At 41.2% G+C, this 25,852-nt stretch overlaps 1 protein-coding gene across 1 annotated transcript in view; it reads left to right on the top strand.

The window, feature by feature from the left end:
• The first annotated feature begins 343 nt into the window (after nucleotides 1-343).
• CUL1 (cullin 1) overlaps nucleotides 344-25,852 on the top strand; it is an 85,180-nt gene continuing 59,671 nt past the window's right edge. Inside the window, exons 1-2 of the mRNA XM_073332777.1 lie at nucleotides 344-446; nucleotides 25,204-25,490. Coding sequence (XP_073188878.1) covers nucleotides 25,351-25,490 — 140 coding nt within the window. The 5' untranslated portion in view covers nucleotides 344-446; nucleotides 25,204-25,350. The remainder of the gene's footprint in view (nucleotides 447-25,203; nucleotides 25,491-25,852) is intronic.

Genomic DNA, 25,852 nt, shown 5'->3' with positions numbered 1-25,852 from the left:
CCCCCACCGACGTTAGCAGGTGGGTGCTGGGCGGACTCCCCCCGCCCCCAGTGGGGTGCTGGGGAATCACCCTGGTCTGGCGCTGGGCAGCCCCCCCCCTCTCTCTACTCCTGGGGGGGCAGCCCCCCCACCCCACCCCGGTGCTGGCGGGAGCGCCGCTTCCCCCTCGTGCCGGGTAGGGAGCGCACTCTGCTGCGGCCGGTGCGGAGCGGGGCCCTTCCCGCGCCCTGGCGACAGGGGCCCGGGCGCAGGGGCAGCGCGGAGCCGCTCTCCCCCCGCGGGCGGGAGCCGAGGCGGGGCGGGGCGCGCTGTGCGGCGGGGGCGGTGCTCGCTCCTCCTCTGGGGCCGCGCGGCGAGGGAGGCGGCGGATCCGGGGCCTGGCGGAGGCGGAAGGGGCGGGGGGACGCGGCGCGGCCGGGCCTGACTCTGCGGGACGCGCGATGCTGGTGAGTGCCGAGGCCTCGGCGGCGCCGCGGTGTCGCAGTGAGGCCGGCGGCGGGACGGGACGGGACGGGCGCGGGGAGGCGGCCGGAGCGGGGCGGGCTGCGGGGCTCGGCTCGGAGTCACTCCGCAGCCGCCGCGCAGGGGAGGCCCGGGCGCCGCCGCCGGTTCTTCCCTTCGGGCTCGTTTTATGCCCCTGGCCCGCCAGCCCTGGGGTGGGGCCGAGCTCGGCCGGGGATCTGGCCCCTCTGCCCCCGGCTCGGCCTCTGGTGAGAGGCCTCGAACTACGCACTGGAAATGCCTTTCCCGGTACCGCCCCGGAGCCTTCCCCCATCCCGTAACCCCCCCAACCCCCCGTCCTTGTGTTGCCCCAGGAGCCTCCTGCGCAAGGGGACAGCCCCCACGTTGCCTCAGTATTGCTCCTGGAGCCTCCCCTCCCCTCCCCAAGGGGCAGCATCAGTGGCTGGCTCTCTCACCCCCAATATTATCCCAGTCACTCCAGAATATTCTCTTCCACAACCCCTCACCCCAACCCCCCAGTGACTGCCTGCCAGACTTCTGTATCATCTCAGTTAGCCCTGACCCCGATATGATCCCAGTTCCCTCCCACTCTTAAAGACTGTGCAACTAACTACTCCCCAAAAGCCCCTGCTGTCCCTTCATCCCCGGTGACTGTCCCTGTAACTGCCCCTACCCAATGACTGTATCTCCATAGTCCTCAGTGTTCCTCAAGTATATCCTTCTAATTCTCTCGTTAACACTCTGCCACCCACTAACAGCTCTGTAACAAAGCCTTACAATGATCCATTTTCCTTTAACTGGGATCCTTTCCCCATCCCTTTAATCATTCTTTGCCTCTCAGTGTGGAGGATCCATCCACCATAATTATTCCTCTGCTGTAATTTGTCCTCCAAAAAACTATTTCCTGCACTGATTCTTACCCCTGCTGATCTCATTTACTTGTCCTCAGATCTTTCCCTAAGATCCCTCATCATCTTCCCATTACACTTCTTCCTTCCTTCCTTTCTGTGAACCCACATACTGTCTCCCCTACTTTGTACTTGTATCCTCTTGCTGTGCCATTTCTTTTGATGGGGTAGTGCCAGTTGGCTTACTTTTTGAACACCTTTTTCTGTCCAGGCTGTGCACACAGATTATTTCCCTATCTTTATTAATTTGCCCCAATTATGTTTCAGTTCTCTGCTAATAACAGCAAACCAGTTTAACACCCCCACCCCAAATCAATGTTGGTTTATTTACTGCACATATAGCTTTTCTCTTTTTTGTCTCACTTTTTATCTGGGGATAATTATGTGGTCCATCAGGTGCTTTAGTAAAAACCTGCTATTTGGGAGAAGCTGGGGGAGAGAATAGTGAGGGAATGGGGAGTTAGCTTAAAGTAGCAACTCAGAAATTGTTTCCACTACAGTATTGTGAATTGGTGGTTTGGGGGGTAACGCTGTTTGGAATCTTTTCTTCAAAAGCAAAAGTGTAGTAAATTGGCCCACTATCACCAGCTGCAGCCCTGGGCACTTATTGTAAAGAGGCTTGCATTGGCAGATGAATTGACCTTATATGACCCTCTGACAAATTGGTTGCTTCCCTCTCTGATTTTGTGGTTCTGAAGATTCATAGATTATGTGGCCAGAAGGGACCACGGTGGTCATGTAGTCTGACCTTCATTATCTAGAACTTCCCTGAAATAATTCCTGTTTGGACTAGAGCATATCTTCTAGAAAAACATCCAAACTTGATTTTAAAATTGCCAGTTGTTCCTCCTTGTAGTTGAACTATCCTTGCTCCTCTTGTTACTGTTAGTTGCTTAATCTGTTAAAATTTGATTGCTTTATCCTCGTAACTTGAATATTGCAGTCAGAATTAAGCGCCATGCATAATTAGAATACTGTGTGTGTGCGTCACATTGGTTTAAATCTGTTTTATAGTTTGTGCCTATAAGTTAGCTCTTGTCTGCAAGAGAAAGTTGCACCAGTTTCAATTAAATCTTCAAAAAAAATTAGCCAACTTGATGCAAACCCCTGTGTGGACACTTATTTTGGTTTGTGTGTGTCTTACTTGGGTCTATCTTAAGTTGAATTTTGCTGTTTGCCTATAGAATTCTGCTGTTTTTTATAATTTAATATTCAAGAAGTTATTTAATACTCTGTTCTATTAAATTAATTTAATTACATTTCTCTGGTGCTGGATTGTAGTTTGAGTACATGAAACATGGAAAGGCCCACTCTACTAATCAGGCCTTGTCTACACTACCAGGGTAGGTCAACTTAAGTTATGCTACTCCAGCTATGTGTATAATGTAGCTGGAGTCGACATAGTTTAGGTCGACTTAGTGCGGTGTCTGCACTGTGCAGTGTTGACAGGAGATGCTGTCCCGTCAACTTACTTTACTCTCTCATTCTGGTGGAGTGCTGGAGTCAACCAGACAGTGTTCCGCAGTTGATTTAGCGGGTCTTCATAGAATCATAGAATAACAGAGTTGGAAGGGACCTCTGGAGGCCATCTAGTCCAATCCCCTGCCCAGAGCAGGACCAATCCCAACTAAATCATCCCAGCCAGGGCTTTGTCAAGCCTGACCTTAAAAACCTCTAAGGAAGGAGATTCTACCACCTCCCTAGGTAATGCATTCCAGTGTTTCACCACCCTCCTAGTGAAAAAGTTTTTCCTAATATCCAACCTAAATCTCCCTTACTGCAACTTGAGACCATTACTCCTTGTCCTGTCATCTGCTATCACTGAGAATAGTCTAGATCCATCCTCTTTGGATCCACCTTTCAGGTAGTTAAAAGCAGCTATCAAATCCCCCCACATTCTTCTCTTCCGTAGTTCCCTCAGCCTCTCCTCATAACTCATGTGTTCCAGCCCCCTAATAATTTTTGTTGCCCTTTGCTGGACTCTCTCCAATTTCTCCACATCCTTCTTGTAGTGTGGGGCCCAAAACTGGACACAGTACTCCAGATGAGGCCTCACCAATGTCGAATAGAGGGGAACGATCACGTCCCTCGATCTGCTGGCAATGCCCCTACTTATACACCCCAAAATGCCATTGGCCTTCTTGGCAACAAGGGCACACTGTTGACTCATATCCAGCTTCTCGTCCACTGTCACCCCTAGGTCCTTCTCTGCAGAACTGCTGCCTAGCCATTCGGTCCCTAGTCTGTAGCTGTGCATTGGATTCTTCCGTCCTAAGTGCAAGACTCTTCACTTGTCCTTGTTGAACCTCATTAGATTTCTTTTGGCCCAAGGTCTTCACTAGACCTGCTAAACTAACCCCCGCTGCATTGATTGCAGCAGCATCTATCCTCAGTAAATGTAGACATCGCCTCAGGAATGCTTCATTGATGACAGTGATTACCAGCATAGGGTCCACCTGTACTTATCTCTGCTGGCACTGAAAGTAGTTTAACTGCTAGTGGACAAAATGATTTTTAACATGGCTCCTTTATACCTTCTGTAATGCTACTGAAAACAGTTTTGTTCCATGTGCACTAGTAATTAAATCGCTTTCAACACGGGTTTAGAGAATACATGGTAGGGGAAGGGGAGATATACTCATTGCTGAAAACAATTGCTAAGGGCAGGTCTACACTGCAGCCGGGATCGACGCTCTTGAGATCAATCCACTAGTAGTCGATTTAGCGGGTCTAGTAAAGACCCACCAGATCGACTGCAGACTGCTCTCCAGTCGACCCCTGTACTCTACCCGTGACGAGAAGAGTAAGGTAAGTTGACGGGAGATTTTCTCCCGTAGACCGCGCGGTAATTCGACCTCAGGTACGTGGACTCCAGCCACATTATTCATGTAACTGGAGTTGTGTAGTGTAGGTCGACTTACTGCCGTAGTGTATACCTAACAAAGGGTCATTTTCCTATTGCAGATAGATATAAAGGCCATGTTGTGCAACAACTTTCCCAGGGTTTTATAGCCAATTGGTGGCACAGTCACATTAATGGTGTTACAGATAAAAGTTCGGTTTGTCTGCCCAGCTTTGCTCTATTGCAGCCATGACTGGGCGTCTATATTTACCACAATGTATAATCTTATTTTTATCCATGCATTCTAGGAAAAATCTGGGGAAGCGTGGTGCCCTGTCAGGGGACACAGGGTTTGGAGGACATGCACGCAGAACAATAGCAGCAGCATATAGGGTAGTGTATCTTTGTGGTTTTCTGCTGCATGTAGCAGGGAGGAAGGATACCCAGTGAAACCAGTAATAAACTTAGTTATGGGGGTCATGGCTGCACTGTAAAAAAGTGTAAACCAGTTTCAGAAAGACAACCATGTGCCAGCCTAGGTCTCTGGCAGGGGCAAAACACTGTTACTTGCCACAGTTACTGAATATTAAAGATGAGGTAAATGGAAGCAAATGGTAATTTGAGCCAACTGTGCCAATAACTAGTTGCAAACTTTGTTAAAAGTTATAGTCTCGTGTTATATAGGGATTGTATAGGATTTCTTTTTAATCAGCCACAGTGACTGCTCTGTTTTTTGCATTTATTACAAGAAAACTTCTGATGAAGGCAAGAAAGAAAAGGAAATAGTTTAATAAATGAGAGAGAGCGCTATTGAGCTTTTCTACACTAGCATTTTTTGTAAAATGTTTCACTATGATTGTTGCATCTCCATTGGAAGAACTAATGTAGACTGGCTAGTGGTGTGTTTACTGCTGTGCAGCCTAGATTTGCTGTGAGCAGGGTTAAATTACATGGAGGTGAAACTGCCAAGGTCAGTCTGCACCAGGGCTCCCACTGGTGGAGCTACACTGGCACTAGTAGAGAAGTGAGATGACATATCTGCATCAGGCTTTTTGTAATACCATCTAATGTAGCATTATAATATGTCTGGACTATCTCCAGTGCTGTTGGGGGCAGGGAGGGTCAGTACTGTTTCATAAGATCAAATTCTTTGCCATATTTTTCTTTCTTTTAAAAAAAAATTAGCAGAATGGTCAGTTTCTTTTTTAGAAGCACAGTTTTATTGGTCTCCTATAAAAGTTTTTAAAAAAACCAAAGAAGCTGCATTATAAATTTTGTTTAGATTCTACACTGTATTTTTAGTATAATACATTCTGCATCTATAGTGCATTCTATTTGAGAATCTTGAAGGGTTTACAAACCTGAATTACTATACCTTTGAGGTTGGGAAAATATTAACCTATTTTACAGATTAGGAAACTGTGGCACAGGAAGTTTGTGGCAGAGCCACAGATCTCTTGGATCTCTCGTACCTAGTATTATACCTCAAACTCAGAGCCATCCTTCTTTTCTCAAGTTAGCAACATAATTCTTATTTGCTATTTTCAGAATCTGGGACAGAATTACATTACTTTCCCCATCTCCCTCATCTTCCCCTTTGATTATTCTGTTTTTGGAAGAATTGTCAGAGTCAGAAGATTCACTGTTAGCTGGTCATGTGGGATCTGTGTAGCCTGATGACACTTTTAAATCTCATACTAAAAGTTGTACATTTTATTCCACAATTAACTGAAAATATCACTCTTGGATCTGCTTTTAATAAAACATATGTACACCTGCAATAGTAATGGTTTATAAAATGCTACTTGTCCTTGTGTCAAAGTTGCTGTCATTAACACTACTAAGATTATTAGTGTTACTGTAAGTGTGAGAGAAATTCAAGTTGAAATAACTGACTTCACTTTTTTACAAAAAAAAATAGCAATAGACTGCTCTTGGATTTAGGGGATTATGGGAGGCTTCTTCCTCTGGCCCGCTGCTACCATTTTTCTAGAGAGGGTGGGCATAGGTACTCATTCTCTCTTTCCTTCTGTAGTTATTAGGGCTGTTGATACTGTTGCATCAACTAGGGAGGAACAGCAGCCACAAAAGTATATTTGCATGTGGCATGTCTAGATTTTTAGTAAGGCGTTTGACAAAGTCCCACGTGACAGTCTCATAAGCAAACTAGGAATATGTGGTGTAGATGAAACTACTATAAAGTAGATGCACAACTGGTTGAAAGGCCATACTCAAGAGTAGTTATCAATGGTTTTCTGCAGGGGTCGGTCCTGGGTCGTCTTCTGTTAAATATTGTCATTAATGTCTTGGATAATGGAGTGGAGAGTGTGCTTAAAAATTTGCAGATGTCCCCAAGCTGGACAGGATTGCAACTGCTATGGAATCGATTCAGAATGACCTTGATGAATTGGAGAATTGGTGTGAATTCAACAAGATGAAATTCAAAGTAAAGAAAAGTGTGAAGTACTTCATTTAGCACATGCCTACACTTAAAGCACTACAGCGGCATAGTTCCAGTGTAGCAGCTATGGTGCTGTAGTAGTTTAAGTGTAGATGCTGCCCACACTGAAGGGAGGAGTTCTCCTGCTGGCATAGATTACCTATGTCCCTGAGCAGAGATAGCAAGGTTGATGGAAGAATTCTTCTGTCACCCCCACACTGGGGGTTAGGTCAGCGTAGATACAGATGTTTGGATTTTTCACACCCCTTGGAGATGTAGGTATGCTGATCTAAGTTCCCAGTGCTCTTAGGAAGAAAAAATTAAATGCACAATACAAAATTGGGAATAACTGGCTAGGTGGTAATATCGCTGAAAAGAAACCGAGAGTTATAGTGGATCACAAAATGAATGAGTCAGCAGTGTGATGCAGATGCAAAAAATACACCCCAGAATGATATAAGCTTTAACCCAAGCGATGTAATTGTCCTGCTCTACTCAGCACTAGTGAGGCCTCAGCTGGAGTCTGTGTTCAGTTCTGGGCACCACACTTCAGGAAAGATGTGGACAAATTGGAGAGAGTCCAGAGGAGAGTAACAAAAATGATAAAATATTTTAAAAACCTGACCTATGAGGAAAGATTTAAAAACCTAGGCATGTTTAATCTTGAGAAAAGAAGACTGAGGGGTGTCCTGATAAGTCTTCAAATATGTTAAGTGCTTGTTTGAAGAAGATGATAAATTGTTCTTTGTTCACGGAAGATAGGACAGGAAGTGATGGGCTTTAGTGTGCAGCAAGGGAGATTTAGGTTATACATTAGGAAAAACTTTCTCACTATAAGGGTAGTTAATCTTTGGAATAGGCTTCCAAGGGAGATTGTGAAATCCCCATCATTGGAAGTATTTAAAAACATGGTTGGACAAACACCTGTCAGTGGTGGTCTAGGTTTACTTGGTCCTGCCACAGTGCAGGATGCTGGACTTGGTAACATCTCAGGGTCCTTCCAGCCCTACATTTCTATGATTCTGTGTGCTGCTGCTTCTGGTTCCAGTCTCTGTTGCTGACATAGAAACTCCCAGCAATGGTCAGGGTGACTTCTTAGAAACCGGGAGAAGCAGGGGAATAATAAATAACTCATACTCAGAGGAATTCTTATCTGTAAAATGTACAAGATGAAACTATATTGAAATTAGACTAAATAACGTTAAAGTTGAATTTCAGCTATAAATCAGGAAAATATAGGGAAACAGGTTGAACTAAGGACAGAATTTCAGCCTTAACTGAACTCAGATTGTCTTATTTGTGGGTTTAAGTTGCATCTAGTGTACTTTGGTGTAAAATGGATTATTTCATCTTTTGTATTTTTTATGATGAAATAAAGTCTTAAGTCAGGTTAATAGAATTTAATATTAAGGCTACACTTCTGTGCTTAATTCACTGTGTTTTGCTTGGCTATTTAAATTTAGTATATAAGTTCATGAACAGTTCTGTGGTCTCATGACAATGGAGAATATCTACCAAAGAGAAGGGCAGAGGTTTGAGCTAAGAAAAATATTGTGCCTTAACTCAGAGAAATTGACCTGAGGCCGGGGGTATAGTTCGTTTGGGAATTGTATGGTTTGCCTCCCTGCCTTTTAAAAGTTCCTGTGTTGCTGCTCTTGAAATTAGTGCTTGCTGACTGGCGCCAGCAGGAGCAGCAAATTGAAATTGTAATTCTGCACAGTTTTGCACGGCTGGGGAAGTGCTGTGTGATGGAGCTGCAGCACAGATGCCCTTCCCTCTGAAAGGAGAAGAGGTAGCAAACACACAATGGGGGAGATTGAGTGAGATTAGACATGCAAACCAAGGGATAGATGTACAAACCAAATGTGTTGGTAGCAGCCCAGCTCATTTGTAGCTCATCAAAGTACAAAACAAAGCTTAGTCCCTTACTGCCTCTGTTAGCACAAGTTCCACGTGTTAAAGAAACCTACTCAACTTCCAAAGGATGCCTGTTCCTCATTTTCTGTCAAGTAACTACCTCAGACCAATTGACGGAGCTTTGGAGGAAGTCATGGTCCATCTTTACCAAGAAGGAGGTGGTTGTGATGCATGAATTTTGGAGAAAAGGCTGTGGGATGGGAAGAGAGGGAGACTGAGAAGTGGGAAGGATTTTTGGAAGATCTTTTCAAAACCTTTGTGTTTCAGGGAAGCAAAAATGAAGGAGAGAAGGGATTGAAGAGGAGAGATCGGTTGCATGTAATTAAGAAAAAGGAAAAAAATGACCAGTTTCTGCAAAAACTAAATTATAGTTTGTCTGGCTTTCTAAAGAGAAATTCAGAAATAATCCCTTCATCCTCCAAAAAGCAATTCCTCTCCTCTGTAATCTGAAACCATTGGGGGTTAGGGGTAGGGGGGGAAGATCTTGAAACACATACAAACAAAATTCAACACCTGAAACTTCTTTGAGAATGAAAAGTTCATAGTTCAGGATTCTTCATGGCCCTGCCAGAGTTGCTAGTAATGATAAGAATGATGACACTAACACCTGAAGTGAAGCACGGAGCTACTTTTCTGAGCCTGCTTTATGTGCTAGTGATGTCACATACCCAACAATATGTGAGCTGAAGGTAAAAAACAGGGTCACTGTTCAACTTCTTCATTCAAAATATTCACAATTTTAAGTATCTTCTCCACACAAATTGCTCTTCATTACAAGCATTTTTCCAAATTTCTTTGTTTTCCTTGGAAGTATGCCCTTGCTAAAATCCCTTTACTAATATAACTAGTGTAATGCAAAAATGAACCCATTTAAGTAAATCAATTGAAGAATCAGTTTAGTTTAACTGTGGTGCAAGCTTAGCTTTGTAACTTAGTGACACAAGCGAGGTTTAAGGGTGTCTACATTGAGGGTTTGCTTTGGTTTTACTAGATTAATTTATAAACTGTTTTAGTTAAACTGGTACACTGTTTTGTATAGACAAAGTGTAGCAGCAGTTAGCTGTTGTAATTGTGCGTTCGAAAACAAAGATGAATTTAAAAAAATAACGAGTTGTTGGAATTAGTCATCTGATCTCTTTTATAGAACAGAACAAATGATATTTTTGTGAGATATAAGTTCTGAGCAATGCAGAAGGTTAAATTTTGGTTTATTACAATTAAGATATCTGGCTTAAACTGGAGGGGAAAAAATCTCATGCATCAGTAACTTTCTTAAGGGGGGGTTTCTGTTTATTCAAAGAGTAGGGTTATGCCTGGTCTGTATTTGTGCACCCCTTCGCTGTTGTCTTTTAGTCATCAAGAGTTGAGGTAGTTAGTGGTACTGTCAGGTTTCAGAGTAGCAGCCGTGTTAGTCTGTATCCGCAAAAAACCCCAAAAAAAACAGGAGTACTTGTGGCACCTTAGAGACTAACAAATTTATTAGAGCATAAGCTTTTGTGGGCTACAGCACAATTCATCAGATGCATTGAGTGGAACATATAGTAAGAAGATATATATACACACATACAGAGAAGGTGGAATTTGTCATACAAGCTGTAAGAGGCTAATTAATTAAGATTAATTTAGGCTTAAATAGAGACTGGGAGTGGCTAAGTCATTATGCAAGGTAGCCTGTTTCCTCTTGTTTTTTCCTACCCCCCCCCCCCCCCGATGCTCTGGTTTAACTTGGATTTAAACCTGGAGAATGGTCAGTTTAGATGAGCTATTACCAGCAGGAGAGTGAGTTTGTGTGTGTATGGGGGCGGGGGGGATGTGAGAAAACCTTGATCTATGCAGGAAATAGCCCGACTTGATTATGTTAAGAGTTGTCACTTTGGATGGGCTAGCACCAGCAGGAGAGTGAATTTGTGTGGGGGGGTGGAGGGTGAGAAAACCTGGATTTGTGCTGGAAATGGCCCACCTGTTGATCACTTTAGATAAGCTATTACCAGCAGGACAGTGGGGTGGGAGGAGGTATTGTTTCATGATTTCTGTGTGTATATAAAGTCTGCTGCAGTTTCCACGGTAAACATCTGATGAAGTGAGCTGTAGCTCACGAAAGCTCATGCTCAAATAAATTGGTTAGTCTCTAAGGTGCCACAAGTACTCCTTTTCTTTTTGCGAATACAGACTAACACGGCTGTTCCTCTGAAACCTGTAATTAAGATGAGTTGCTATTAGCAGGAAAAAAAAACTTTTGTCAACTGTCTAAATGGGCCATCCTGATGATCACCACAAAGTGTGAGGATACTTAACATGTGGAAATAGATTCAATATGTGTAATGACCCAGCCACTCCCAGTCTCTATTCAAGCCCAAGTTAATGGTATCTAGTTTGCATATTAATTGAAGCTCAGCAGTTTCTCATTGGAGTTTGCTTTTGAAGCCTTTCTGTTGCAGAATTGCCACCCTTAAGTCTTTTACTGAGTGGCCAGAGAGGTTGAAGTGTTCTCCTACTGGTTTTTGAATGTTATGATTCCTAATGACAGATTTGTGTCCATTTATTCTTTTGCATAGAGACTGTCCGGTTTGGCCAATGTACATGGCAGAGGGGTATTGCTGGCACATGAAGGCATATATCACATTCGTAGATGTGCAAGTGAACAAGCCCCTGAGGGGTCATAACATTCAAAAACCAGTAGGAGAACACTTCAGCCTCTCTGGCCTCTCTTGGCATCTGTTGCACATAAAGCAGACTTTGTCTTCTCAGTAATAGACTTAGTATGAAGCAGACAGTTTGAAGCATATAAAACCAATATCCTTCACCTCCCCTTGCCAAAGAGGGGCAGAATGATGCCCCTAGATTTCAGTATGTGCAACATGACTGTACATATGCACTCCATAAAACTGTCTTATGAAGCTATATAAATGACAATGGGGGTGCAATAGTTGACCTTTGTCAACATATGCATGACTGTAAAGTGTTCAGAAATAATACTATGCCCCTGCTGCACACCCCCTTCCATAAAATAGTGTAAGACACACCTCTGCAAGTTTGTTCAATTGTAAACATTAACTTGAAAGAAATGTGATCTAAGAATATTATCTAAAAACAATCAAAGTATAATTTTTCAAAGGAAAGTTTTCCATGTTACAAAGTTCTGCTCAGATTTTTTTTTTCAAGATAAGAATATCATGGGACAGATACTGAAAGCCTAGAAAAATTGTAGAGGCTAGGCTTTCAATATCTGTCCCATGATAGTCTTATATTGGGAAAAAAAAATCTGGGCAGAACTTTGTAACATGGAAAACTTTCCTTTGAAAAATTCTTTGATTGTTTTTAGATAATTTTTGTATCCCAGATTTGATGGCATAAAATTCTTGGCACTATTTTTCTCTGTGAGGGAGTATATCAGGCCTTCTCTCCGCTCGCTGCTGGTGGTGGCGACACCCTACAGCTCCCCGCTCAGGGAAAACCCACTCAGATTGGGCCACCAACAAGAGGACTCCTCCACACGCCTACAGGGGTGAGGACGATTTATAGATTTTAATGCCAGAAAGCATCATTATGATCTAGTGTGACCTCCTATATAGTACAGGCGACAGAACTTCTCCAAAATAATTCCTAGAACATATCTTTTTAAAAAAATCCAATCTTGATTTAAAAATTCAGTGTTGAAGAATTCAATACGACCCTTGATAAATTGTTCCAATGGGCAATTACTGTCAACACTAGGAATTTATATCTTATTTCCAGCCTGAATTTGTCTAGCTTCAGCTTCCAACCATTGGATCATGTTACACCTTTACCTGATAGATTGAAGAGCCCATTATTAAATATTCAAGTCACCTCTTAGCCTTCTCTTTGTTAGACCCAAAACTCAAACTGTTTAGCTTATCACTATAAGACATGTTTTCTAATAATTTAATCATTCTTCTTCTGTGAACCGTCTCCAATTTATCAACATTCTTCTTGAATTGTGGGAACCAGAACTGGACACAGTATTCCAGCAGTAGTCATACCAGTGCCAAATAAAATAAAATAATTAAGTGGTTCACAAGCAGGGGTACATGTACCCCTGTGGGTATGCAGAGGTCTTCCAAGGGGCACATCAACTCATTAAGTAAGATATTTACGTAGTTTTACAACAGGCTACATAAAAAGCACTAGCAAAGTCAGTACAAACTAAAATTTCGTACACCACAACTATTTGTTTATACTGGTCTATACACTGAAATGTAAATGCAATATTTATATTCCAAATTGATTTATTCTATAATATGTTGTAAAAATGAGAAAGTAAGCAATTTTTTAGTAATAGTGTGCTGTGACACTTTTGTGTTTTTTTTTGTTTATGTAAACAAGTCGTTCTTAAGTGAGGTGAAATTTGGGGGTAAGCAAGACAAATCAGGGGTTTGTCTGAAATGGGTACAGTAGTCTGAAAAAGTTGAGCGCCACTGAAATAACCTCTACTCCTACTTGAAAGTCCCCTGCTTACATATCCAATATTCGCATTAGCTCTTTTGGCCATAGCTTCACACTGGGAGCTCATATTCAGATGATTATCCACCATGACCCCCAAATCTTTTTCAAAGTCACTGCTTCCCAGAATAGAGTTCACCCCCAACCTGTAAGAATGGCCTACATTCTTTTTTCCTAGATGTATACACGTACATATAGCTGTATTACAAACAGTTAGCTTGTGCCCAGTTTGATTACCAAACAATCTAGATCAGTGACCTATCCTCTACATTATTTATCTATTTTTGTGTTGTCTTCAAACTATCAGTGATGATTTTAAGTTTTCTGCAGGTCACTGATAAAAATGTTAAATAGTGTAGGGCCAAGGACCGATCCCTGTGGGACTTCACTGGAGAAACAGCCGCTGGATGACAATTTCCTGCTTTCAATTACATTTTGAGTTCTATCAGTTAGCCAGTTTTTAGTCCACTTAATGCATGCCATGTTAATTTTATACCTATCATTCTAGTTTTTTAGTCAAAATGCCATGTGGTACCAAGTTAAACACCTTGTAGAAGTCTAAATATATTACATCAACGCTATTGCCTTTATCAACCAAACCTGTCATCTCTTCAAAAAGAAGATATCAAGTTAGTTTGACTCAATCGATCTTCCATAAACCCATGTTGATCTGTATTAATTACATTACCTTCCTTTAATTCTTTAATAGAGTCTGTATCAGCTCCTCCATCATCTTGCCTGAGATCAATAGTAAGCTGACAGGCCTACAATTACCTGCATCATTGTGCTTAGCCTTAATAAGTGGCACAACATTTCTTCCAGTCTTCTGGATCTTCCTCACTTCTCCAAGATTTATAGAAAATCAACATTAGCTGTCCAGAGAACTCAACCAGCTCTTATAAAACACTAGGTTGAAAGTTATCCAGAGTAGTGAAGTGCTTTTGCTGGCATAGCTTAGTTATATTGGTTCCCTGCAGAAATTAAACTATGCTAACAAAAAGACTCTTATGCCAGAATACCTGCATCTACGCTAGGGCTTTTACCAGTACAGAAATGTTGTGGGGGGGAAAAAATCGCATGCCTAACCTTACTGTAGGGCAAAAGTTTTTAGTGTAGAATTGACCAAAGCAAAATTTAAAAAGAAAAAAAAAAAGTGTCATCTCTTTAATTTTTTGTAATTTTAGGTTGCGTTTTTAGCAACAGAAGGCAGAAAACTGTCAGACAAATCTGATGTTCAAGTTAATGTGTTCCTTTAACTCAAGGCCTTGGATCTTTCTGTGTCTGACATATGTTACAAATCACAGGATTCTTTTAACTGAGCCTGTAGGGGGTTAGCTTTGCACTTTTTTGCCTACCATGTCTAGCTTTTACATTTAAAGAAGAGTGAGGTGCTTTGGGAGAAGAGACCATACGTGCATTGAAGGTCAAGCCAAGAGCATGAGAGAAAGAAGAAAAGCTAAGGTGGTCAGAAGGACTCGCATACCTGTTTCATTTAAACCTAGCATAAAGCCTAAATCCAAAAATGAATAAGCTGAACAAAGATAGCAAATACACTATCCAGAAGGTTTGCTGTTGAACAGGCTACGGAGATGGAGCAAAGAAAGGTGAGGGAGGACACAGCCAAGAGAGGACAAAGATATAGAAATAAGATAGAAGAGCAGGAACAAGGAAGGCAAACAATTTTTTTTATAAGTTTCAGAGTAGCAGCCGTGTTCCGCAAAAAAGAAAAGGAGGACTTGTGGCACCTTAGAGACTAACAAATTTATTTGAGCATAAGCTTTCGTGAGCTACAGCTCACTTCATAAGTGAGTCAAGAAAATGCAATTTAGCAAGAAGGGCAGCAGCATCATAGAAACCCAGAAATATCAATTTGGGCAATTCAGAAACTGCTGAGCTTGAATTAATATGCAAATTAGATACCATTAACTTGGGTTTGAATCGAGACTGGGAGTGGCTGGGTCATTACACATTGAATCTGTTTCCACATGGTTGATCAAAATTACAGTAGGCTAGTGTCATAGAACAAATCATAATGTTTTTGTTGGGGCATGCACCTATCCTGTTAGCATTATACAGCATGTTTGCAGTATATGTGTCTAGTGTGCCTGTTGCTTTTGTGAGCATATGTGCTTGTATTTATGTAGTATACTTACTTACTGATCTCTATTATAGGGTGTTTAGACAGTTGTCTTTGTTTAGTGGTGATATGGTTAAAATGCTGTGGCTCATCAGGGCAGGTAATTTTAAATTTAACAGGTGCCTTCATTCACTAGGGATTTCTCTTCACTCAGTAGAGAAATCTCTGGTCTGGGGGAGCAGTGTTTGACTGAGGTGTTAAAAACTGTTTCTGGGGCGGGAGGGACTTATTCGAAAAAGGTGCCTCTTGTCTAACTATTGGAATCAAACTGCCAGAAAAGTTCATTTAAAGATTTTTTGGCTGCAAGAATCTCATTTTGCATTTTTGGACTCTGGCTGTATTAATCCTTACTCCTTTTTTGGTTTGGCTTTGGCTTCGCTTTTTTCGATGACCACCAAAGGCCTGATATGATTGCAGCAGCTGTCCAGTGAGTAGGGTGAGTGAACCAGATTCTGCCAAGGACTGACAACTGCTTGCATACCCTTACAAGCATGTACTGTGTTTGTGATACTGAGAATCATATTCATTTTTAGAAAAATTAAACAAGTTCAGTATTTTGTGATATGTTGGCAGAATATAAAGAATGGAGTTCTGATCTTAATCTGTAAAATAATATATAATGAGGCTGCCAAGATTTAAACTTCATTACTAGTATTCAAAGCATATGAGGGTTTTGAATATATTTTTGTGTAATATAGTGAAATCTGATATTTCATAATATTTTACTGCTTTTTTAGCACAGTGAAATCTGATACTTCGCTGCACCTTGTTCTAGGAGTGATAGAAGACTGTTCTCTTTCTATGGGTTGAAATTAGGCAAGGGTTAAATTTTTCAGAAGTGCCTGATTACGTTACTTTTTTGAAAAAGTGACTTAGAGTCCTAAGTCAATTAAGTGTGTGTGAAAATTTTACGTAAGATCTACAAGTGATTGGGGTCAGGAAACTTAGCACCCATTTGTTAGTATATAAGATTTGAGAATTTAAAATAATAGAATTGTAATTCACTCAACTTTAGAACCTGATTTTGGAAATGAATGGGAGTGTGTACGTTGGTGCCATGCTGGTAAAAGATATTTTTAATAAGGAAATAACTAATGGAAATGTTTTATAAAGCACCATTGTTTTGAATGATAGTAGCACATTTTATATTTGATTATTGATGGATAAATATTGGTGTTTTTTATAAGCTTCATACAATATGCACATCCATTTTTTCTCAACCTGAATTTCTAAAAGAAATGTAGCGTTCTCTACTGGCTTTTAATTGAAAGCAAACTTTTATTGACTGGATTTCAAATAATATAGTCTTTTGCAATTGTTTCTGTGTTATAATGCAAGGCATGATTATAATATTATTGTAGTATAAAGGAAGGGAATCTTCTCTATTTTTCTGCCCTTTCCCCTTCAGCTATCGAGTTTCCAGAGTTTTATCAGGAATGTTATAATATAGAGTAATTCTGTTATCACTTTGATTCAAGCAGTAGATTTCTCAATGGTATTGGCACCAGCATGAGTGACAAGAATTTTAGTAGGTCTCAGTTTGCCACTCTTTTGATGCGGTGGGAAAAATAAGGTGGCATTGGAAAAACATGATGTAGGACATCGTTATGCTGCTGCATAGTTATTTATGTACAGCATAACACTAGCTAGTGAGGTAATGGGAAATAAAGACTTTTGGTATGACTCATCACTGCTTAGGAGTAGCAAAGGGGTCTTTGCAGCCTTTAAAAGTGGAATAATTATTCTGGAGTAAAGTCACTTTAGATACATTAACACTGCAATAAAAAACCTGTGGCATCGGAGCCCAGGCTCGCGGAGCTAAACATTGGGGTGTAGACTTTTGGACTTGGGCTGGAGCCAAGGCGCTGACACGCTTCCCCCTTGTGGGGTCTCAGAACCCAGGCTCCAGCCTGAGCACCGACACCTACACAATTTTTAGCCCCTCAGCCCAAGTCCGGCAAGCCAGAGTCAGCTGACCAAGGCCAGTTGCAGCATCGCCACAGGTCTTTTATTGCGGTGAAGACATACCCTTTGATTTCGCAGTTGTGTCCAGCTGGGTGAGTTATGTCAGCATAGCTGTAGCAGAATAATTTTTAACTTTGTTTAATTAAATTGGTTTTGTGTTATTGATACTGCTCCACCACGTGTGCTGAGATTATAGTTTTGAGTTTGAGGATTTTCACTGGCTCCTTGGTGAATAAATGCTGGTACATATTAAGCACTGTGCTTGCTCACTTGCTTCATGTTCCTTTTCTTTCATATGTAAATACAACATTTACAAGTTAATAGAAAACTTGGAGGTCCATTTGTGGAGTTTAGGAGATGCAGAGTGCACCTTTGCTAAACCCCCTGAAAATGAAAAGATGTGGTGTGATGGGGGGCCCTGTTTGTTGAGGGTGGCTGCCCCCCATCACACAGTCATCTGGACTCCTTGGGGGATGGTCCTCAGTGAGGTCACAGGACGCCTGGTGAGGCAGAGTGAACAAAACAGGCTATGGCCCCTGAGCCTCCTAGCTGGGGCAGGCAACAGCAATTGGGGTTCTCACCCTCTGGGCAGGGCAGAGCAAACAGTTTGTAGCTCTTGGCGAGGCAAACAAAATAGTCTATGGCCTCTGAGCCTCCTGGCTGGAGCAGGCAAACAGCCACTGAAGGTTCTGACTCTCTGGGCAGGACAGAGCAAACATACAGTAGCCACCCCCCCTCCAAGCAAGGAGCAGGGGGTGGGGGAACCAGGGTCCACTCCACTCCACTGGGTTCTGACCCAGAGCACTATGAAGCTGGGAAATTCCCCATGATGGGATTAAGCATCAGTTTATACTACATTCACTGGGTCACTTCCTACCACAAGCTGCATCTCATCATCTCCCCGGCTGGCAGCGGCTCAGCATCCCTGTCAATCTCTGTGGTCATTTGGTTGCTCGCAGTTTATTCCGAGTCTGTCGTTCCCACTGCTTAGGGAGTCTCTGGTTTCTCTGCTGGAGCTTGTGATGTGTGTCCTTCCTCCTCAACCAGCCCAGACTGAGCTGGGCTGTCTCCTTTTATCTGTCCTTTCCACCTGGAGCATGCACAGCAGGGGTGAGAAGGCATGTGATCGGCCCACAGTGATTGGTCTGTCCCCATTGGCCCAGTGTGGGGTTGGGGCACTTGTTCAAAATTTGTTCAGTGGTTTGAAGTCTGTATATTTGCACTGTGGGGAACCCTTGATGCTCCATTTGTGCATCAGGTGTGATCATTTTCCATGTAACGTTCTGATTTTTATGGTTTGTCCACAGTCTCCAGTGGAGCAAGAAACCAGGCAGTTCTACTTCGGGATAATCTGTGAGGTGCTTGTTGTTTACTTCAGAGCCTGCCCATTGCATCCACCAGGTATTTTCTGGGTTCAAGCTGGTGATAGAAGAGCTTCTCCAGCTGCCCAGAATGGTTGGTAAGGCTTAAGGAGAATGCGAGGTGAATGAATGAGGTTGTCATTCAATGGGAGATTTTGGTTAGTGAGAGCTTTCTTGTACTCCCATCTCTCTCCGGATGGTTGGAGGAAGGATGTTTGTGAGGATTGGAAGCCAGAGCAGTGGAGTGGACATGACAGTGCAAGTTACAAGTCCTAGAGCCACAATTACTGGATATCGACAAGTTTGTGAGCGAACTTCTTACCCAAACAGGTGCACAGTACTCAGCCATGGAATAAACTAAAGGTAACGTTGCTGTTCATAGTATTAGGTCATCACAACCCCAGCTACAACTGACTAGCTTTTGGGTGATATTGATGCAACTCTTTATTTTATGGCTCAGATGTTGACAGTTAAGACTGTGATTGGGAGTGACTCCTAGGTAGTGGGAGTTAGGATCGTGGGCTATCTCCTTGCTGCAGAAGTTTACGTTAAGCATCCTCTTAGCTTCAGAATTGCTGAGATGGAAAGCTGATGACATCAGTTTTGGTGGATTGGGTTTGAGCTGCCAGTACCGAATGTAATTTTCCATCCTCTTCAGATCAGTATTAAGGGTGTCTTCTGCTTCTTTGAGTACTGCAGCTGTGTCATTAGTGCCAGGTCGTCAACATAAATTAACTTGCAACATTTCATTTTGGGCACATCATAAGAAGATAAGAATGGCCATACTGGGTCAGACCAAAGGTCCATCCAGCTCAGTATCCTGTCTGCTGACAGTGGGCAATGCCAGGTGCCCCAGAGGGAGTGACCCTAACAGGTAATGATCATGTGATCTCTCCCCTGCCATCCATCTCCACCCTCTGACAAACAGAGGCTAGGTACATCATTCCTTACCCATTCTGGCTAATAGCCATTAATGGACTTAACCTCCATTAATTTATCTAGTTCATAGAATCATAGAATATCAGGGTTGGAAGGGATCTCAGGAGGTCATCTAGTTCAACCCCCTGCTCAAAGCAGGACCAATTCCAAACTAAATCATCCCAGCCAGGGCTTTGTCAAGCCTGATTTTAAAAACCTTTAGTTCTCTTTTAAACCCTGTTATAGTCTTAGCCTTCACAACCTCCTCAGGCAAGGAGTTCCACAGGTTGACTGTGCGCTGTGTGAAGAAGAACTTCCTTTTATTTGTTTTAAATCTGCTGCCTATCACACTTGTGTGTGTTTTTAAAAAGGGAAGTTGGTAGTACCGATCCTTATTTGGGAGGCCATTGTGCACACTGTGTGTTTTGCTAACCTGACTTTTGAGATGACATGTAAGGTTCATTCCAAAAGCATTGACCTAATGAGTCAAAATTTCTGGTCACACAGAGGCAGGTTGGATAGTTTCAGCAGTAGACCCCTGTGCCAGACAATGTTATAGGCTGAAGACAAGTCGACAAAAGCTGCGGCCTTTTCAAGCTTCCACTGAAAGCTGGCCTTGATATGCAGTCAGTACAAGCACTTGGTCACAGCATTCGCCCTGCCCTAAGACCTGTTCAAGGGGTGGGGGGGGAGTTGTGGTCTCCATGATGGTGGTCAGCCTCACCGGGCTTGCCTGCTCCAGTACTTTCTATGTTATACAGAGGAGAGAAATAGGGTGGTAGCTTGTGGATCAGCGGGCACCTTTTCTGGTTTGAAAAGGGTGATGACCTTTGATCATCTCTAAAATGTTAAAAATTGGCTGGTGTTGATGAGTTCTGTGGATAGTGCTGCTTTCTAGTTGTGCCCTTTTGGCCTGAGATATTCAAGGAAGTCTGGAAGAATGCCATCAGTGCCAGCTGCTTTTCCTGCTTTGGTGGTAGAGATGGCAGCATCAATCTTGGCTTGATTGACAGAGACTTGTAGAAGGGGCGCTTTATGCACAGGATTCCTTGAGAGCTATTTCTCCTCTCAGTTTATTTGTTGGCTTACAGTCATCTTAGAATTTCTTAGTTGGAGGCTGGCAGTACTGTTACCAGAGACTTGAAATATATATGTGGGTTTGATGGTGCCACTCCACCTCCACAGAATGGCCCATGCTATATGGCTTGAGTTTATGAAGTCTGTGGTCTCCATCATCTTTGTCCATCATTGTCATGTAGAATCCAGTGATTGCAAGAGAACAGTGGCTATGTTTGGGTCACCAGAAGCTTCATACTCCCTTTAGCGAGCATGGGATAAAGAAGCTCCTGTAACCATGGAGCATGGTCATCCTTGTGGCTTTAATAATAAGCTTTGTGAAGAGGTTGAAGTTTTCAGGCTTTGGAGGTATACTACTAATGGTGGGTTTTGTTTTGTTTTTATGGTGGAGGAGAAATCCAGGCAATCCACCCATCTTGGGTTCCAGCATGGAACTGGTACACTGGTAATGATGATGAGTTCAAGGCCAATTATACCGCCACTGGCTAGTGCTGATGGTGTGGGAAGGGGTCCAGGACAGTTCAAAATGCAATGAGTGGTGATTCACTATGATGAACACAAAACATAAAAACAGGTGTGGCTGGGTCATTAAACATATTGAAACTATTTCCCCATGTCAAGTATCCTCACACCTCTTTGTCAACTGTCTAAATGGGCCATCATGATCATCACTACAAAAGATTTTTTCTCCTGCTGATAATAGCTCATCTTAATTAATTAGCCTCTTACTCCACTTTTTCATGTTCTGTGTGTGTGTGTGTGTGTATATATCTTCTTACTATATGTTCCATTCTATGCATCCGATGAAGTGGGCTGTAGCCCACGAAAGCTTATGCTCAAATAAATTTCTTAGTCTTTAAAGTGCCACAAGTACTCCTGTTCTTTTTATAAATCAGGTGTGTGTTCTTTCTTCCATCGAGCTGAGCAGAAGGTACACTTTTTTGTTTTGCATCAGAAGGTACTGAGCCAGTGCGTACTCAGTGAGCCATTTGCTGACTATGTTGTTCATTGTCGTTCATGTTGGATGGTGGCATTTAAAATTGCCAAACAATGCAGATGGGTGTTGTGATTTTGATAAATTTGTTAGTCTCTCCACAAGTACTCCTTTTCTTTTTGTGGATACATGCTAACACGGCTGCCACTCTGAAACCTGACGTTATATATGGTCAGCTCACTGATTTGGATATCAATTGTGAAACTGTCATCTGTTGTCAGTAGTGCTTTGGCTATGTTTTTTTAATTTTGGCCTGATATAGGTGGCCATTCCGTGTTCTGGATGGCTTTGGTGGGAGAGAAGGATGTATCCTGGTATTTTGAGATGTACTGAGCCGCCTTGTGCAATGTGTGCTTCTTGCAGCATCAGGATGTTGATGTTGTTCTCCATCAGCAGCCTTGTGATGACATCAACCTTTGAACAAGATAGGCCTTGAACATTAAGTTCACAAAGACAAATGAACTAGCCCTTTAGTCAAGTAGTGTAGCTCTTGAAAAAGTTGCTATTTTGACTGAGAAGTCAATGAATAATCATCAGTCTACAAAGTGGTGGCATTAGTTCATATACATAAATTAAAATGTACTTACCAGGGAAGACCACATGAAGGTTTCCACCGTTGCTCCCTTGCTTCATGTAAAGTCATGGCAAGAAACTGACAGAGAAACTTCACTAAATGTTTATTTTGTTTCTTCCACCATTTGAAACAGATTCTTGTCAGGTGGTGCGTTTTGAGCCAGGCTGAAGTTGTTGTGATAGAGGTCCATGGAAATGAATAAATAATACTTCTAATGAAAAATGCCGTGTTGGCTTAAGGCTATACCATAAATGCTAAAGTCAAAACTTACATTAATGTCAGTAATGCAAGGACATGCCCCTAAAGTGCAAATTCATTATCTTCAGTTACCCATTTTGAGCCATCAGGATCATACTTGCAGATAGTGTCTGATCAACTTTTTTTGCTCTTTGTTTTTTTTCTCTTTCTCATGTTAATGTAGATTGGGAGTTTACGTTGGCAGAATATTATGGAACTTTATCTCAGAGGACTCTTCTGGAGTTCTGTGTGTTAAGTTTTGGGTAGTGCAGCAGACAGTATACGTTGTATTCTGAAAAACTGTTCAGGATATATGCCACACAGAATGAGATGGTTTCATTGCATCCTTGACATGTACCAAGAGTGCTTTGGGAGTTGCTTTAGGAGTTCATTAACATGAACAGGAGCTGTAGTCAGTGCTGGAGGAAAGTATGGCTGGAATCTAAATTCTGTGTGCCAAAGCCACACAGCAAGTGAGTGGCCAAGCTAGGGTTATAACTCAGAAGTTCCTGGTTCAAACTTGGTCCACCAGAGCATCCAGTCTTTCCAAGAAAGGACACTGACAGTTCAAGACTGATCTTGTATGTATTGCTGATAACAGTGCTTACCAGTGTGAGAAGTCCCATAGACTTTTAAGTTTAGAAGATTGAGCCTTTAGTTTTGAACTGGCAATGTGTGTTTTCTTGGAAAGGCAGTGTGTTCTGGTGGACTAAACACGGAACTGGAATCCAAGAATGTTAGATTTCTAATTCCAGCTCTTTCAGTGCGCTGCTGAATTTTTGGCTTGGGCAAGTCACTATAAATCCCATGCCTCAGTTTCCCTATCTGTAACATGGGGCTGAGACGGTATACAGCACTGTGAAAATAAGTTCAAAAGTATTCTAAGATATTGCTCTTTCTGCTACACTGCATAATGGTTTTTCCTTGCCAGGACTGATTCCAAGGACCTTAAATCGAAGTGTAGCTAGATATCCGGAAAAGTCATGAATGTACAACTGTAGTTTTTGTTCTCTTTGGAATCTTAATAATCCTTGTAACCTTATGTAAGAAAGAAACGAAGTATAAGTAATTGGTGTGGACCAGTTCAAATCCTTCAGTGTCACACAGGGGACCCTCTGAGCATGAATTTTAAAATAGACTTGAACAGTGCATTCAGTAACTTTACCAATGGAATAAAGCTTTCAGATTTTCATAGAAAAAAGTTGTCTATAACAGCAACCTTGCTACATAGCAAAACTTGATTTTGCTGTACATGTAGCAACATAGTGTATTTTCTTAACAGATAAGTAGGAGAGGCTACTTTCACAGGAAACTTGTTGACCTGTGTGTTGATACCAGCTATTCTTTATTACTGTTAAGTCAAATAACCTCTCATTCCCCTTCTGGTTTTTCTATGAATGAGTGATAGGTGGAAATATCTCTGTAAGCAATGTGTAGCTTTATCCATCTGTTTTTCTTTCCAAATTTGTGCCAAATAACTAGAAGAAGCAAATCTCTTTAGTCTATAAAGCTAGTAAACTCAGTCGATTATAAGAATAGATTGTAAGACTATATTATAAGCATTTAATTGCAAAATTCAAGATGGAAACTAGCCAAGTCACACTGAAATATTGTAATCAAATGCAGATGTTGCAGTGCAATTTAAAGCATGTAAAAAACACACTTCCAAGTTGATAGGTGTCTTAAAAATAAATTACATAAATATTCAAAAAACAATTGAAATGTTCCTTTGTTCCCCTAAGTGGTAAGATCCCAAATTGATTATCAGAAACAGCTTTAGGATTGCACCTCAAAACATTTGGAGTAAACGAAGTTTCTCAATAAACATCTCAAAACATTAAAATTTATTTTATTGCTTTTTTAGCTACCAGACATATTTTATAAAATATATTTTTTGAAAATAGTCTTACTGATGCTTATTGATATCAATAAAATAACCAGGAATGCTTTTAGATTTAAATTTTTATATGTCATCAATATCTGTTGACCTCCTTACACCAACGGTTTTACTTTCTGACATCCAGGAACCAAAATAAAACAAGCTAGCTTTATTTATTTTACTTGTACACTTCAGAATAGTAGTCAATTGTCAGTTGCCACGCAGCTAAGAAGCTCTTTAGAGAAGTGGATAATTTCTAGGAAATTGTGTATGCTATTTTCAGAAAATATTTATGTCCTATATGGATATTTCTTTGTATGGGTGGTTTTTTAAATGTCCTTCTAATTTCAGGTATTAACTATATTACTATACTGTACAGTATTATTCTGGATCATATGCAAATAATATGTTCAGCAGCAGTTTATTTTTAAGATCTCCATTCTGGATCAGTTAAATTCAGAATTAAAAATTCATATCCAATTGTCCTACATCATATGTAAGAAATAAAGCCTTCTATACTGTACCTATCCTGGAAGTAATGAATGGCTGGGAGATATTACTAGCCAGAGGCCTGTGATCATTTCTCCTGGATTAACCTCCAGAAATGGTATTTTTGTTACTGTCTGAAAAAATAAAATGTGCTTGTGGATTTTTCATGATTTGGTATGTACCTTGCATTCATTACAGAGAACTAATCATGAATGTTCTAAAGATCTTTAATATCCATCTGCAGCAACCATGTATACTGATGACTCCTAAAATATTCAGTATTTTGGCAGTTTAACAGTATGGTTATCTTCCAAATTCTTATTTTAATGAATAAAGTTGAAGTGATATGGAAGGCAACAGTAAAATCATCGCTTTTCTACTTACATATTTAAGTATGCTTTGGTGATATTATTAGCAGACAGCACTCTAAATATGTAATGTTCACTTTTGGATGACTTAATGGTATATCTTTTGTTCTAGCAGCTGATGAAATCGAGTCTGGTGTCAGTGAATGTTATTAACTAATTCCTTTTTTTTGGTAGGTTATCTTGCAAGGGGATATCATTCTTCGTATGTAAAGAACATCTTTCTGAGTCACTGAATTTGGAATGTTACTTTACTTGTGAAACTGATGGAGGAATAGCCAGATCTCAGACTTCTACTCTGGAAGACTTTACAGGAAATACAAAATGTCGTCGAATAGGAGTCAGAACCCACATGGACTTAAACAGATTGGTCTTGACCAGATATGGGATGACCTTAGAGCTGGAATTCAACAGGTTTATACCAGACAAAGTATGGCAAAATCCAGATATATGGAACTCTACACGTATCCTTATACTAAAAAAAAAAAAAAAAAAAGTTGGTAAATATTTTACTGTCAATTAAGAACTAAAATCACCTTATAACTTAGAGTAAGTTTTTTTTTAAACTTTTGGTGATGTTTTATACTTTTTGTTTTTAAACTTCATTTTTGAAAAAGATTAGCCTTTCCCATTTCATTGTGACAAAAACAAGTAGAAAGACCAGTCACTGGTATAATAAAAATCATGAGTGAATGTGTTTAGCTTGATAAACGCTTGTCTTGAAAATATTTTTTTAATAATTGTACTTATTTGTAAAATGTCAAGTGGAATGCTTTTAATTTTTATAAGACAGCAGACACTTAAAGGTGATTTTTTTTTTTAGTAG

The sequence above is a fragment of the Lepidochelys kempii genome, chromosome 2, assembly GCF_965140285.1.
Source record: "Lepidochelys kempii isolate rLepKem1 chromosome 2, rLepKem1.hap1, whole genome shotgun sequence".
NCBI classification, from domain to species: domain Eukaryota; kingdom Metazoa; phylum Chordata; order Testudines; family Cheloniidae; genus Lepidochelys; species Lepidochelys kempii.
The sequence above is the reverse complement of the archived record's forward strand: the minus strand, read 5'-3'. Positions and strand labels throughout refer to the sequence as shown.